The sequence below is a fragment of the Cupressus sempervirens genome, chromosome 8, assembly GCF_028749045.1.
Source record: "Cupressus sempervirens isolate cs-2001-9-10 chromosome 8, ASM2874904v1, whole genome shotgun sequence".
NCBI lineage: Eukaryota > Viridiplantae > Streptophyta > Pinopsida > Cupressales > Cupressaceae > Cupressus > Cupressus sempervirens.
In genome coordinates this window covers 470,804,173-470,821,010 of record NC_143125.1, presented here as the reverse complement: position 1 = coordinate 470,821,010, position 16,838 = coordinate 470,804,173, and the positions used below count along the sequence as shown (strand labels likewise).

Below are 16,838 nucleotides of genomic sequence, written 5' to 3'. Positions count from 1 at the left end.
ATTATTCTTTCACAACCATCCCAAAGCTAATTATATCTTTATCTATGGATTCAATAGAATTAGTAATCACATTCATTTTATTTTTTCAACATCTTCCCTTTACTGATGAATGGAAGAACTTGGTGGTTTTGCCAACATCCTTTATCCAAAGTTCACTTTCTTTTTCCTTCTAACAGATTCCTCTTGCCAAGATCTTAGCCAACCTTTCTTTTTATTCCTTTTTCTTTATGAAACTAGTTTGATTTATTCCATCCTTGATGACCTTTTCATTAAGATCCTTCAACTCCCTCTCCAACATAATATTTTCCTCAAAGATGTTTTTAAACACTTCCTTGTTCTATGTTATAGGCTTGTCCCTTATTAATGCTAAGTATTTTATAAAATAAAAACTAATTGTTCCTATTAATCTTCCCTCATTACATTAATTGTCTACTAAAATTAGAAGAGTCATATCTTCCATTGTATATTTTGAAACTTATAATAGCTACTTCCTCATTAACCATCTTTCCCAACTTCAATTAGTACTAAAAAGTGATTAAAGAACCTTGCAAGGAAGTGTGTTTGCATTGATAGGGATGTTATCCAATATTCATTACAACCATGAGAAAACATGTCCTCTCTTCTATATTTATAAACCTCTCACATTTGTTAGTCTATCCGAACCACCATTTTTTTGATGTTTAATCAAATACATCAATTGTAACTGCAAAAGTTACTAAAATCCAACATATCTCTATAGATCTTCCCTCTACACCAATCTTTTTAGTCAAGTATAAGAGAGAATTACAATCCTCATCAATGATTTATTTTAGTTTATTTAAAGAGGGGATTTGAAGGATAAGTTCCTCCAAAAATTCATCCTTCTCAATAGTTTTTGTAGGCCCATAAACATTCTATAATATAAATTCAATTGAGGAATTTTTTCTCAAATCCAAAAATCCATCCTATTCCTTCCCTTGTTGATTGGTGATATTAATGTAGCTCTTGGATTCCATATGATGAAAATGCCATTTGAAGTACCTTCCACTTTTTCAAATATGGCTTACCATCCTTTGTCAGACACCACTCTAACAAAATCATTGAATTTTCTTTCATGTAGAAGGAAAACATTTCTTTCTAATTTAATTAGATGGTTCTAAATTATCCTTCATTTTTATGGGGCCTCCAAGCCTCTAACATTCTATGAGGTGATCCTTATTTTTTCCCAAGGGATCTATTCACTCTTTTGGTACTTTTTATTTTAATGAAGTTAGCCACATATAGGAAGCTCCCTCTTTAATTTGCGTTATTTTTTGCTCCTATTTTTATTATCATTTTCCAAAAAGTTCAGAGTTGATTGACTAATGTTCAAATATAATTTCTATACAAATTTTTAAATCTACTCATCAAAATTCTCAATCTCATAAAAATCCAATTCTATTTTTTTTTCAGATTTGTGCATCCTCTATTAAGTCCTATTTTAATTTTTTTTTTTTTTAAATCTTGGAAATATTTTATTCCACATATAATCCAAAAACATTCCTAGGGATCTCCCAATCTTCTGTGAAACTGCTTCATTCAAATATTCCATCGAAAAACCATTCATCCAAATCTAAACTAGATTTGTGTATGACTTTTTGATGTAGGGATTGAATAGGAATTTAATGATTTTTCGTGTTGTCTATTTTTTCTTAACCCAATGTGAAATTGTTTTTCTCTCAAATTTGGCTCTAATAAAATGAATAAGCTTGTCCTCAACATCTTCCTTTGTTAGTCTCTCTAATTCACATTGTGCTAGATGCCTTTTATTTGTTTGGATGTCTTTTCTTTTTTGTGCGGAGATTCATTCACCAATTTCAAGTGTTTTCATTTTTATTAGTATTTTAACTTATAAATTATAACTATAATTCCTTATGGGCTTATCTTAATATTTAAATAAAATTAAAGGACACACTCAGAAATCAAGTTTAATAATGATTATCTTTACCTATGAACTCTCTTAAAAAAATTATATACTCCAATATATAGTTTGAATATTATAAAATTCAAAAAATCTAAATTTAATATTTATTTTATTTTTCTTCTACTATTTAATCAGACATGGTATCATTTATATTATGTATTTTATCATTTTAGTAATGTGAGAAAACAAAGTAAGCTGGTTTTTTTTTTCCTTATTCAATTATAAATTAGCAATCGCACTTTAGTAAGGTGCTTCTAAGAGATATTGAATGTCAATTAGGAAAATAACATAGGTGTATTTATATAATACAATATCATAACTCAAATTGTAAACACAACCCAAGTCCTAATCATGACATAAACCTACACCATTGTCCCAACCCTAACCATAATAAAAGCCCCTAACTTTAACCATATATATGAACTCAATCTTAGCTTAACACTAACCTTCACTAGTACAAAAATAACAACATGTGACTAAAAAAACACTAAAAATTGTATATATAAGACTAAACTTAGTCACATGACTAATAGTAGTTAATATCTAGAGATTTGTAACACTACTAAATTTACTAGACTAAATGATTTCAGTCACTTATTTGATCACTAATTTCGATCTTTGATTTAGTCACAAATTTAGTAGTATATTTAATCACATATTTTGGAAAAAGAGGGGCAAAAATTTATTAAGACATAAAGGATTACAACAAAGAGACCTCAACAAGGAGCTCTGTCCTGACAACAAGTTCATCAAATTCTTGTACTAGCTCAAAGGGAAGCTGCCCCTATCCATAATATTCCATCTCGGAGCATGACCAAAAGCCCATTTGGCCAAATAATCAACAACTATGTTCTATTCATGAGGAATGTAAGTAAACCTAATGAACTCAAGAGAGGTACAAAATAGAAGAGTCTGATTAACAATAGTGGCCAACTGCCAACTAACCTCCTCAAGCTCCTATGAGGAAAGCAAGTTCACCACCACTTAGGAGTCAAATTCACAGATAATCTTGCACCATCCCCGAAAGCAACATTGTTCCACAACATATAAAATGGTCAGAGCCTCCATGAGATTGTTAGCGTAGTCACCCTTATGCACTAAGAAAAAAATATTTAATCACATATTTAGTGGTATATTTAGTAGTATATTCAGTAGCATATTCATAAGTATGTTTGATCACATATTTAATTGTATATTTAGTTACATAATTAGTAGTATATTTAATATCCTATTTAGTCACATATTTAATAGTATATTTTGTCATAATAGAGCACGGTGGAATCGAACCACCATCCTCTTGCTTGTGAACCAAGTTCACTTCCATTGAGCTAACATCCTTTAAAGAATAATCATGTATAATGTGTAATCATAAAATTGTAAGATACATTGTGAAAACTAGAAATTGCCCTAAGTGGTAGGAAGAAAAAGATCACTAATTTATATACCCAAACATTTTCATAATTCATTCCAATGTATCAAGATGACTCTTTTGAATGAATTTGGTTAACCTACAAAACTACCTATAAGATCAGCTAATGAGTCTCCAAACTGGTATATTGAAGTCTATAAATTATCATTTCCATGAGCTAAATGAACATTGCAAATTATTAGCACAACTTTAAGAAATGTAATTAATTATGTTGTGTTTTGTATACAACACAAGTTCTTATCTTGTTCTATAAAAGTGTTCCAAATAATAGTTTAACATGATTTGTACACTCATTTCTAAGTAAAAATAGTGATAATTAGTTTTTTGTAAAGACAAAAATAATTATTAAAGGATAATAATAGTAAAATAAGGGATGAATGCTGGGTAGAAGCAAGGAGTTGGGTCTCAATTCCGTGGAAATCTACAGATTGAGATCATGCTCTTTTAGAAAAGGGTACCCATTTTAGGCTCAGGCACCCGATCTTAAATTTAAAAAATGAGCACCCATTTTTTTAAAAAATGGGCACCCATATTTTAAAAAATTGAGTACCCATTTTTTATTTTCAAAAAATGGGTACCCATTTTTGAAAACATAAAAAAGTTGTATTTTTTAGAAACGGGTACCCATTTTTTACTTTTAAAAAATGGGTACGCGTTTCTAAAAATTTAAAATTTTGTTTTTTTTTGGGGGGGTGGGGGGATTTTATATGCCGATTTGACTTTTTCAAAACGGGTACCCGCTTTTTGAATTTCAAATAACAAGTGCCCATTTTTTACAACATTGGGTGAGATTTTTTTCTCCTACCTCAGATTTTTGTTTGGGATAGGCTTGGTGAGACCAAGCTTTTGCCTTGACCTCCCAAGATTTGGCTAAGACATTGAACTGCCAAATTCACACATTGCCATAATTTTTAGAGAGTCTTCCCAATCAAATTTTTTTATGAAATAAAAAATCATTAGAGCTCTCAATGTCTTGATTTCAGAAATATAAATTTTATATTGCTATGATTTTATTTACTATTTTTGTATTATTTTTTAATGAAAGGTGGTACCTAAATGTAAAATAATGAAGTTCACTAAAAACTTAATAACTTTTTGATTTTATAATTTTTCTTAAATTAATTTATATGTCATCAATCTATATACAATTCTTTTTAGGTTAAAAAAAAATGAAATTTTGATCAAATTATGGTGTCCGTATATGAGAGGTTTAAAAATTTACCTTTATAGCCAATTAATAATTAATAAAAAATAATTATTCAATAAAAAATTAAGGAAAATAATTATCATCAATCTTATGTGTATTAGGTAACTCCCTTTAAAAGAATTTATGAAAAATCATTTATTTGTGTCAAAATATGGTGTTCGTACACGAGTGTGGTATGGTCTTGAAATAGGCATTTTGAAAAAGTGGGTTTTAAAGATCCATGCCAAAAATAAAATCTATCACATGGGTACACAAATAAATTACATATTCAAAAACTAGATTCTAAACACTAAAATTTTTATTTCCAATTTTTTTTTTTAATATTCAATATCTAAATGCCTCAAGTTTTGACATCAATTGACACGAAATTTCAAAAAAAAGGAAAAACACTTCCACTTTTTGCCCAAAAGTGAGACCCAATTTCTTGCACTTACCCTGCTAGAATCTTCTAGGGAGGAATACAAATGGAAGAGAGTGCATGACAATAAGTCAAATTATAGGAATAAGCAGGTGATGCTTAAGCCTATAATCAACGATTTGAAGACACAACCAAGGATTTTGTAGAATACAAGTGACATCTTCATTGATAGATTGATTATGAAATGAATGCACATAAGATGAGAGTTGGAGTTGCACAAGATGCTGACTCCTGACATTTTGTATGTCCATAATGAGCATGATACAGTTTATGCTATAGTCAAGGACAATAAACCCATAGCTAGTCTCATTCTTATTAAGAAAACATAAGAAAGGAGCAGTAGAAGCATGTGTCTTATAGCTCATTTTATTAAATGAATAAAGAACACATTTTAAGCTAATGATGACTTAAGTGTTCAAGGACATTCATGTTTGGAAAGTTCAAAGTTGGGTATTGACATTGATGAATAAATACCTTATGATGTAAAGGAAATTTCTCTAAATTCCTTGAGAAATCCTCCATAATTAATTTGTGCAATTACATCATTCAAAACTCAAATTTTCAATCTAATAAGAGAGAATGATAAAATTAGTGTTAGAGCAGATGCTGAGTGACTAAGGTGCCAATGTGAGAATAATAGAGTAACAGATGTTGCATCTCTCGATGTGAGTTCATATTGTCAAAGTAGAAGTAATGGGACATATAATCAACCTTGTGAGAGATAGAAAGATCATTTGTAGTAGTTCACGGAATTTGAAGATGCATTGAATAAAGTTGGAGGGGCAAGAAATTAGGCCAGCGAGAAGTTAATAATGAGAATGTATGGTAGTGACAATGGAGATGTAGGTTATTCATACATTGTTGGAAACAACATTCAAATATCTAGAGGCTTGAGATAGTTTGATTAGAATAAAGGTCTTACAGTCAGCTTAACAATTTTCTATTCCAAACATGGTTGATCGGCAAGGCTCACAATAAATTCTTGGAACTTTTTGTTTTGATTTTAGACAACTAGTAGTCAAAAATATAACAAGTATTTCAATGCATGACAACATTTGTAAAAAGACACATGTTACACAATGTAAGAAGAGAATCAAAATAGTAAGATATACACTATAAGAATACTCATGATATCTCGTTCCATAATTGTAAACAATGTTCTTCTCACTGCTAAGAGTACTCATGATATCCCACTCCATGATATCCCATTCCGATTTTCTCTATTAGTTATAACTTTGACATTTTACAAAATCTAATTTTACTCTTTCCCTCTTGGTCTTAACATAAAGTATAATCTCGCTTAACTAATGTTATTTCTTATTTACAATGAGGATCATGTTTAGAAAAATAAAAGCCCTTACAAAACAAGAAACAAGAATCTTCATGACATATGAGAAGCTAAAACTCACTCTTTGTATCTTTTCTTGAAATGAGTAATTGTATTTCTTCCACGTATTTATCAGCCACTGAACCTACTTGCATCACTCAAAAGCCCATTTAAGGCATAGGACTAAATATTCCCGAGTTCTCCATAAGATCACCTAGCCCAGCCTGGTCCAAATATAATCTAGTTATGGTGAAATTTGAATTTAAATGTGTGTGTGTCATCAAATATAACACATAGTTAATGTTACTTTGTAGATAGCATACCTTCATGGTGAGTTATCATTTGTACTATCATCAACTTAGGTATATGTTTTTTCTGAACATGCTCTGACAACCCTTCAATCTTATCTTGTAGAGGAGAAAAATATTAGTTATACAAAGAGCATGACATGTGGATCCTCTTCACCTAGAAACAATCAAACAGAAGATAGCTCTAGTTAAAAAAAGATAGAACATAATATTCTTAGATGAATTAACAAAATTATTTTCTATTTAAGAATGCTAACTTTCATCTATTGTTCAACCCATGATTAAAAGTATATAGGAGAGGTGCTAAAGAAAGTATAATCTTGAATTAGCTAAACCATTTGCTTATATTTCCTTGTACTGCCTAAAAGTAAAGTCATAGGCACTAGTAATAGTCTATAGTTAATAACCTTGAATTCTAATATGTAAGACAATAAAATAGAAGCTGTAATTGAATGAGTTCCTAGCTAAAGAGTCTTAAAAAGAAATTATTTGAGAGAACATATGAGGTGCACCAAAAAATCTAAGATGAGTTATGATCATAGAGACACACACATAGTACAAGGCAGCCTAATAAAAATTGTCAGAGGCTCACATAATTGCAAGGATATGTGAATCTATAGAAGAATATGATTTAGATTTGGATTATAAAGCATGGTGTGGCCAAAGAATAAATGTAAAACTACTAAACTTAGAGCTGAAAGAAAATCTTTCTAAGAAAATATGGTAAGAAAATCTTTCTAAGTTCTCATGAGGGAAAAAGAAAACCATATCAAATTTTACAAAGCATTATGATGTCAATAGATGTAATCAATATTGTGGAACCAATTTAACTACATATTGCATGATACATTACAATAAGTTGATGGTAACAACAAGTTGGGCTCTAAAATATAGCCCAATTCAAGACAACCCAAAATACGCATGTAAATACAAATATGCTAGAATGAATACCCCTTTAATGTGAAAAAGAGCTTAAATTACACTTTTGCTGTAGCTAAAAATAAAATAGTTCTCACAACCATTTATCTTGAAATAACTTTGGTGATAAGTTTGGCTAAAGTGAGGCAATCAATACATACTTCAATAAATATGTCATCCTTATCATTTCACTTACTTTTTAAAAAGTAGTTAAAGAGATTTCGGAAGACTTAATTGTGGCATTGACTTCTATTAGTGTCGGGAATACATAGGCACAATGGATGAAAACTAATGGGGACAAGTAAAGTTCCCTGAGGCAGAACCTTTAGTTTTGTATTTGACTGCAAGCATATACTATATTTTGACTTTTCTCTAGATAATGAAAAAACCAGAGGTTCTCATAGTCCATATTTATAGTACACAAAGAGCCATACTCAATGGACTAGATGTTTTTAATGCACTTTCTCAACATAAAACACTTCAACTTGAAAAGTTGATAGTTTCTCGGGCATGCATGATTACTTCAATTTTCTAGAGAGTCTGGAGAAGTTATCCCTGAGTTTATGTGAGGACCTTAATAACATGAATGAATTAGGTGGCGACTAATTTTTCAAATTTCCAAGCCTTTCAAAAATTAATGTGGGCCACTATAGTGATTTGGAGGAGTTTCCCAAAGGGATATGTTCTTTGAATTCCATGAAAAAAAATCTTAGTCACAAACTGCCACAGGCTTGCAAATTTCCTGATGAGTTAGGGAATCTTAGCATGTTGGAAGTGCTAAGATTGTGTGCATGCATAGATTTGACAAAATTACCGCCTTCTATCCACAATCTTTAGAAACTAGAGTTTGTTGACATTTCATAGTTTGAAGAAGCTGGACATGGAGTGTTGTGAAGTCAACACTTTTGTAAAATACTATTCAAACTCCCATCTCTAAAACATGTGATTTGTGATAAGAAGACTGAGTAGAAGTTGATATGTGAAGCCAACTCCCTGGGTAACTTTACTCTTGAAGCTATTGAAAAAGCATTCAGTTTGGATGACCAAAATAGAATTTTCTTCAACTACACTCGATTTGTGTGGTTTCTAATTTATATAATACAAGATTATAAAACCCTTTCTAACCAATCTATTGATTCATAACTTAATTAATACTCCTTATGAAATAAAAGAGAATTGAATTTTTTTTGGCAATATCGAGAACTATGTTTTAATTGAGACTCAAAAAGGGAAGTGACATTACATCCCAGTAATTCTCTTTAGGTTTTCACATAGAGACAAAAACAAAGGCCAATATATCCTCAGCCTTAAATTGATTAGACATGGCAAATTGAAAACCTATAAAACATATAAAAACAAGGGTTGCATGTAGCACTAGTCCCTACTTTCCGGACAGTGAGAGGTGTCTATTAGTCGGATATAGAGCATTACAATTGATCAAGACTAACAATAGTTGGGTAAAGATCAGTTGTGACCTCTAGTCATGGATATGCTAGTGCTGGATCGACTTATGTCGACTTATGCTAAAAATGTGTTTGGTTATACTTCTGGTTGGGTAAAGATCAGTTGTAACCTCTAGTGATGGATATGCTAGTGTTGGATTGACTTATGCCGACTTATGCTAGAAGTGTGTTTCAACTTATGCTAGAAGTGTGTTTGGTTATACTTCTGGTTGAATTGGTTCACTGACTGGATCTACTGGATATACATCTTCTACTATTTCTTCGTATTAAATCTAGCTATAAGATGAATTAGTCTAGCTCTCCAAATGGTGCAAACTTAGTAGTCCTGCCTCTTCAAACCTTTAAGCCATGTCAGAGAACTTGCCTACCCAAATGTGACTTCACTCGATAACAATCACTAATGAAATAAACTCAACTAACTATTCATAAATAGACATGTAAAATCCAATTCATAAATCTTCACCGTACCCACTATACCAAATACATCTAATTCAGAAATGGACTCTCTCGCCTATTCTAACATTTTAATGTAGCACTAATTGCAACATTTCCCTTGGTTCAAGATGGTACCAAAATGCAAGGTGGATAACTTTTTTGAACAAAGAAATCATTAGATTTTAGATTAGCCTCAAGCATGTTTAGGAAAAATAATCAATGTCAAAATAAATGTTTACAACCATAAGACACAAACAAATATAAGCCAAATACGTTGTGATGGTATTACCAAATAATGTTTACACCAAAATGAGGGAGGATATGAGGGAGGATTTAATGAAAACTATATACAGAAACATATATTGTTTAACCTTAAACTGGGAGCAAGTCTCTGCAATGAAATACGTTCTGCAATGAAATTTGTACTGTTGTCTTGACAAAGTTTTTTTTGGAGATGTTCCAAGTTGTGCATGTAGTTGTCTTAAGGACAGTTTTTTTGTTGCGCTCAACTTTTAGAGATTTTCCGAACTACACATGTAGAAGTCTTTCCCCTACACATGAAGCTCACACAAATGAGGGTAAAAGTTCCAAATGATCAGACATACAAGGTCAAGAAAACTGAAAAGAAATATAAGATAAATTTTGCTCAATATAATTGTGGAAGCCTTAATTGTCCTCTAGAGATTCATTTCATCATGACCTGACAGCTAAGTAGTTCAATTATATGTCTCCATAATAAAGAGTGGGCCAATGTTGCCCAACATTATGTTCCCATACTTCTTTTCCTCAAATTAAGAAAACATTAGCTCTAGATTGGACTCCAAATTCTCCAATTAATGAAGCAAGAGACAACTGATACAACAAGTGGAGAAATTCATTATATACAGTAAATCAGAACAATTATAAAGCAAAGCAACAAAACTAAGGGCGGAGTTGAATTTTGAACATGCAAACTAGAAAATTCAATTCAAAATTCAATATGAATTAAAGCAACGAAACTAGAAAATCTAAGCCAATATTTCTGAGCGTTGTGTATGATTGTTTCCAAAATTCATGGAGAAGGAATCATGCAACATAAATGTAGACCCCATTATTTAAGAGGTGAAGCTGAAATGCATAATGGTAACACTAAACAAAATTCATACCTAACCTATGTATGACATTGTCCTCAACATAACCAATGTTCTTTTGGAGACGCTACGCTTCATGTTAATACCCTCTCTTAGTATGATTTGATTCAACAATGCACTTCAAATGTCCATAACAAAAACCACGTTCATAGTGAAATCACATGATCTCCAGGCACAAGATCTGTTATGCCCTCACCCACACTTTGTATTATATTGTTTGCACAAACCAAAACAATATAATTATCTTGGTAAAGATTATAAATTTAATAAACAAGAATTGAAAGTTGAAGATTTATCCTGCACCCTCGTGACCCAATATGCGAGGAAACGTGCTTTCCTCCTGCAAATTGAATTCAACTGTATACATTAACATACTACAATTGAATCAACAAAAGACATACAAAATATGAAAAATACAAATTAAATTACCCCTCCCATCAGTGTGGTAGAGTGAGGTGTGGGTAATATTGATATGCACTTACATTAATTTTGGAGGATCCACCCTCTTCAACATCTTGTATTACTAGTCGATTCTTAACCCCCATACTACTGCAGCTGAACAATCCAGAAAAAGAATAACAATAGGACTAATTTGTTAGAAAACTCATGAATCCTGAGCCATGAAAATTGACAAGATATACATATTTCAGAATGAAAATGGCATGAAAGATGATATTGTCTTACCTTTGCAATTGATGACTTTACCAGCAGTTTGTGCAAGAGATAGAGGAACTTTGCCATCTATACTCTGAAAACTCTTACTGAAAGAATTAATTTCTATTCCACTCTCTATCTCCATTCTCCCAACAAAAAAAGGAAGAGAGTTTTTTTTCCGCTTCTCTTCTAATTGCCCAACCTCAAAATCTTTTCTTTACCAATATTCGAAGCCCTTATACATAAAATCTTTAATCAAATATGTTAGAGGAAGATAAAGACTAGGGGAGAAAGAAGGATAATGTATGACGTCTTCTTCTCTTGTCTGATTGCAAGTACATGCAAATGACATGTTGAAGACACATGCAAATGGAAGGCACGTGTAAATGGAGGAATGCATTAAATATGTCAAGATAAATCATAGTTTAAATTAAATGTCTTACCGGCTGTGCAACTTCCAGGGTAGATATTTTTATGATTGAATTTTATGTCAACAAAAAATAAAAGACTACTCAGAAAATGTACCCCAACCAATGGTAATGCTAGGAAATTCAGAAAAAAAAAATGGTGGAAAATTAATTTTGACAATAAAAACAGAATTTGGTGGGATTGTTTTGATAGTTTCCTGACTCTTGAGACACTTTTTAATGTTAAAGTGATGCAAAAACCACCTATGGTGACAGGGACTAATAAAAGTTATCAAATGAACAAAAAATGAATTCTATTAGGATCTAACAATATTCAATCCTATCAATCTAGATATAATTACTTTGTTGGAGAATCCAAAATTTGGAGAAGCTTGAAATGACTCTCAATTGGCAGACAAATTTTAGAGAAGTAGCTTTCTCAGCCTCTACAAAAGATTGTTACATGCACATTCAAATGCTGAAATTAGTTTTGAGGGTTTCTAGTCTAATGTCTTAGCAAACATAATTTTATATCTAGATATATTATAGATTTAAGATATAATTTCTAACATTTATTTATATTCTCTCATTTTCTGAATTAAGTAGTTCCCAACTTTTCATAATTTACTGGTCCTTGAGTGAAATATAGATAAACAGGGAAACAAATGAATCTAGCTTGTTTCCTTATAAGAATGGAAGTCTGTCATTTTCATGTGAAATAAAATACTAAACAGAATTGAGTAGTCTTTCCTTGCAAAAATCTCTAACATAATTCCACTGCCAACATGACTGAAGACATTTCAAATATTTATCATGGACACAAAAATATGATAATTATCAGATCCCAAGGATTTCATGGGTGAGTTATTGACTCCATTTAAACCAATGAAAAGACCTTTGAGATCACCAAGATTAGTCTTGGGTGGAACATTTCCTGCAAGAGTATTTGTATTACCTATTACCACACATATATGCTACAACGTACTTCCTACCCCAGAGAAAATGATTTTCTGGTTTTGGTTTTCACATTAATCTAGCTACTTCCAAACTTTAACAAATAGATCATCTATAAAATGTCACAATTGTATGTTAGATTTTTTTTTGTTGGCTATTTCCACACTTCTTGATAATTAATTTAAGGGCCTTGGACCAATAAACTCTTAAAAATATAAATGCAAGCATGTATATAATTTTATTAATATAAAATTCCAAAATATTTTTTTTGAGTCCGTCACAAGAAGCTTTTCCTGATCTTACGGCTGCCTTCTATATTATGAGTTATCACAAGTATTGCTATTACTTAACATTTCTTTATAGAGGCTTCAAATAAAACATTCTGTCAAAAAATTGGTCCTAAATCTCAAAAAATAATGTTAGTTACAAAGGAAGAGATTGTAAATTGCCTATAATTGACCCTACAATTATGACCTTCTTTGAACTGGAATCACACTTTTTCATGTCTTCTATCAGCAACCGGGATAACAAAAAGTAACAAATATGCAGGTTTGTGCACACACTCGACTCATATTCCTCATGTGTGAACCTTGGTTCCTTAGCAGTGGGCAAATAAACTGCAACATTACAGACCAACATATATAGTGGCTTTCCAGACTGCCAAAAGCTATGAACAAACTGCCTTACACTTTCTAAAGAAGACAAATCCAAGTGAATGATTGAGTAATTCCCCCTAGGAATACAAAAAAGTATAGTAGCCCTCTCTGCGTTGAGGAAATCTCTACAAGCCATATTAATATGCCATTTCCCACTCTCTGAGAACTTTAATAGTAGAAAGCCCTAAACCAGAGGATGCACTAGTTATAATAACATTTCCCTTTCCTTCTGTCTTTTTACTATCGGGGGTTTCCTGAGTTACCACTGGTGTAGCCATAGTTTGTGCCCTAATCTTGAGGTTATGGGTATTCCTGTTCATATTTCTCTGTTGTACAATAATTAAAGATTAATCAGCTTATGCCTGTTAAACCTAAAAACATTGATCGATTATGCAATGATATCCAACTATTCTAAAGAAAATGCATCAAGTAGATTTTAGATGGCCTGAAAAATGTATCAAGATTCATGGAAAAGTGTGAACAGATGACAGAGACACTGGTGTAGAGAAATTTACAGGCCCCAATATTGACTGTATATTTTGTATGGCACATATATAAAACATGTCTATCATTATGATTCTTCTCTCATTGTTAGAGTGATCCAGTGCTGGGGGCAAATTAATCCATTCTCTGAGTGGTCTTTCTTTTTTTATTTCTTTTGGAAGGGTAATGCCGAGCCTAAAAGGCTTTGTTTTAAATGGTTGTTGTTGTTAAAGAAGTTAGCTGTGGGTCAAATTCTTTCTTCTATTGGTTTATCCCCAATGTCTTGCAGTTTGTGTAATGTGACTGAATCTTTTGAGCATTTATTTTTTGATTGTGTTTATGCCCGCAAGTTGTGGTCTATTTTTCTTGGTTCCTCTTGTGTTTGGAATTGTGCTGGTAGCATCTGCTGGAGTGAAATTCTTGCTGGCTATGTTGAGAAATTTGATTCTAAACTTAACACTTTTTGGTTTCCTCTTTCTACTGAGATTTTATGGACTCTTTGGAAGGACAGGAACAAAGAAATCTTTCAGGAAGAGAGAAGGGTACTTACTGAGTTTAAGTTTAAACTCACCCATTTTCATATTATGTCTCAGGTTGCTTTGGTACTTCATATTTCCAGGAGTGATTTCATGCTACTTATGTGAGAAGGCAGTTTTGGATAATGTGCATTCAGCAAACTATATTGCTGAATACCAGAGTTTCCTAGCTCCCTCTGAAGCAGCAGAGTTGAACAATGTATATAATGTGTTGCAAGGACTCAATGCAACCAGTCAGGAGGAGGCTACTGCTGATGTGATCCAGAATCCTAATGAAGTTTCCGGGGCTCATCCAGATCTTGACATCCAGAATGATGGCTGGAGCTAGTTTGTTCCATCAGCTTGATTTTTGTTTTGATAAATACATATAAAGATAAGTTGTAATCAATGTATGTAATGGTAAAAGCTGACAGTACTTCAATCTTTTAAGTTTTGTTTTCACCCACCCAAAGTTTTGTAATTGTATATGTAATTGGGGGTGTGATCTGATCTGTATTTTTTCTCAGACTCTCAGTTACAAATGTTTAAACTATCTTAATAGGAAAAAAAACATGTCTATCATTGGAAAATCTAGACTATTCTGGAGGAAAATCATTTGTTATGAATTCATAGCTATCTGTATGAGAACCAAATTCAAAGAAGTGGACTACCCCAGCCAGAATTATCATTAAAGATACATTAGTCTGCTTTCCTAGATGCCAATATCCACATAAATGTGTTGTCTGCAAAGAATCTTATGGCCTTATATCATTTTTTCATAATTTCAGGTCAATTTATCCTCAGTTTTTCAGAGAGCAGTTCTATTTTTGAGAGATGCGGTGTAACTTTAGAAGTCAAATTTGGCTAGCCAAGAGTTATATAAAAGTTTGATTAGCTCTGTGTAGCTCTCTAAACTAAAACATATTTAAAATTCAAATCACTGTTCAAATCAGGAAGAAAAATAACAACTGTCAAATAAAATGAAGAACCCAACTCGCCTCAAATAGCAGGTAGACTGAAGTATGGCTTCCCACGTTCCACCAGTGATACACCTAGAAATATAGAATCCCTGGCAGGACCAATATATTATCCCTGCCATCAATGAGTTTCATAGTTTGTCTTATGAAAAAAAAATTGGGTACAGGGAAAGCAATTTGAAATTTGCACTCATTTAAACAAAATTTAAAGTACTTCTATAAAGGAATTGTTTGAGATAGAGGTGATTTAATAGAAGATTGATGAGGATCTCCTGGAATAGAAGCCATTATACTGTACAAATAGTTGCCATTGACTCACCTGACCTAGATGATCAATGATAGTCGAGCCTGATCTTGCACCAAACCATACGGAAAAGAAGAGTGGCCTTTATGAGAGCGTGCATCAGAGTAAATCTTCTCGCCTGTGCAAACCCGCCTGTTAGATGAATTATCCATGTTCTTTTAGGTAGACATAAGGTTACAGAATCTCCAGATGTATGTCACAGAATCTCCAATGTTCTCATACATTCTGGAACAAATAGTCAAACTGAAGTTATAACGATCCAGTTTGAAGTATGAGTTAAAATGATCTTTTATGCCAGAAACAATACAATACATGTTGGGGAGGAAGCAATGTGGCTTTGGTTTAGGAAATTATAAATGGTTTTGTCTCCTCGGTTGGATAACGACAAGGAATGGTTAGCCTGTATCATTATCTGCCATCTAAATAATGACTAATTGTAATCTCAAAAGAGAGCGAAATAAAATTGTCACCATTTCCAGTTACATGCTCAGTAATCATAACTTAATTTGTAAATGTGCAGTTGCCATTAGATTAGAAAAAACTAAAGTGGTGTGATACTTCAAATTTAGTTTTAATACCTTTTCATCCTCATATAAATATAAGATGTAAAATCAAACAACAGACATGATTTTACAATCATTATCACGCACGAAGATTATATGCTTACACATTGGATATACAGCAAATAAACAATTTTTTGAAGTATTTATTAAAAGGATTGGGATAATATTTTCATGATCAGGCATATCAGATTGATGGAGTGATTTCAACATAATATGTAAGAATTCATTTTCCCTATTTTTTGAGGCGTTGAGTTAGAGCATTAGCAGGTCCTGACCTTTGTAAATTTCTATTAATGTATGGGCAATTCAAATATACAATTTAAATAAAGATAACTACATCTTGAATTAGGATATTAAAAGTATAGAAAAATATACATTTATTTCCAAATTATTATCCAGTTTGTCTCCCTACCATAAGAGTTGAATATCAATCTGGACTGATTCAAGACTACATATATATCTTATTTTTTATCTTCAAATAATTAAATTATTGATTACATCAATGCATATAGTTTTATAAATTAGTACATTAAAAACTTGCATAATTTTGACTATGTTTTTTTCATAAATAAGGCAGTAATTTTTACACTATATGATGTATTCTTTTGATTTAAAATATGAGGTTGAAGTATTCTTTTTTGTTTTCTATCCTTCCAAGGAATTAAGTTATTCATTGGTCACTATTGTTCTTTTAATATTTTCTTTTTTGGTTAACTACATTCACTACCATTTAATTTAAGGACATTGA

General features: G+C 31.8%; 1 protein-coding gene across 1 annotated transcript; it reads right to left on the bottom strand.

Annotated features, from left to right (window-relative positions):
• Window positions 1-8,262: 8,262 nt before the first annotated feature.
• LOC149543273 (protochlorophyllide reductase, chloroplastic-like) lies at window positions 8,263-15,511 on the bottom strand. The gene is made up of 5 exons (XM_089795783.1): window positions 15,433-15,511; window positions 15,244-15,322; window positions 13,042-13,581; window positions 12,494-12,593; window positions 8,263-8,374 (listed from the first exon to the last, which is right to left on the bottom strand). Exons 3-5 carry the CDS (start codon window positions 13,382-13,384, stop codon window positions 8,263-8,265), a joined length of 555 nt encoding a protein of 184 aa, XP_089651909.1. The 5' UTR covers window positions 13,385-13,581; window positions 15,244-15,322; window positions 15,433-15,511.
• Between the last annotated feature and the right edge of the window lie 1,327 nt (window positions 15,512-16,838).

Excerpts from the sequence above, each read along its gene's own strand:
- LOC149543273 (XM_089795783.1), bottom strand. The coding sequence starts at position 13,384 with ATGGCTTGTAGAGATTTCCTCAACGCAGAGAGGGCTACTATACTTTTT. Across the intron at positions 12,594-13,041 it reads AATTGTAGGGTCAATTATAG|GTAATACAAATACTCTTGCA; the intron begins GCAATTTACAAT and ends GTGTGGTAATAG. Across the intron at positions 8,375-12,493 it reads GGAGTCAATAACTCACCCAT|GATAGAAGGCGGTAATTTTG; the intron begins GAAATCCTTGGG and ends CTAAAGATTGTG.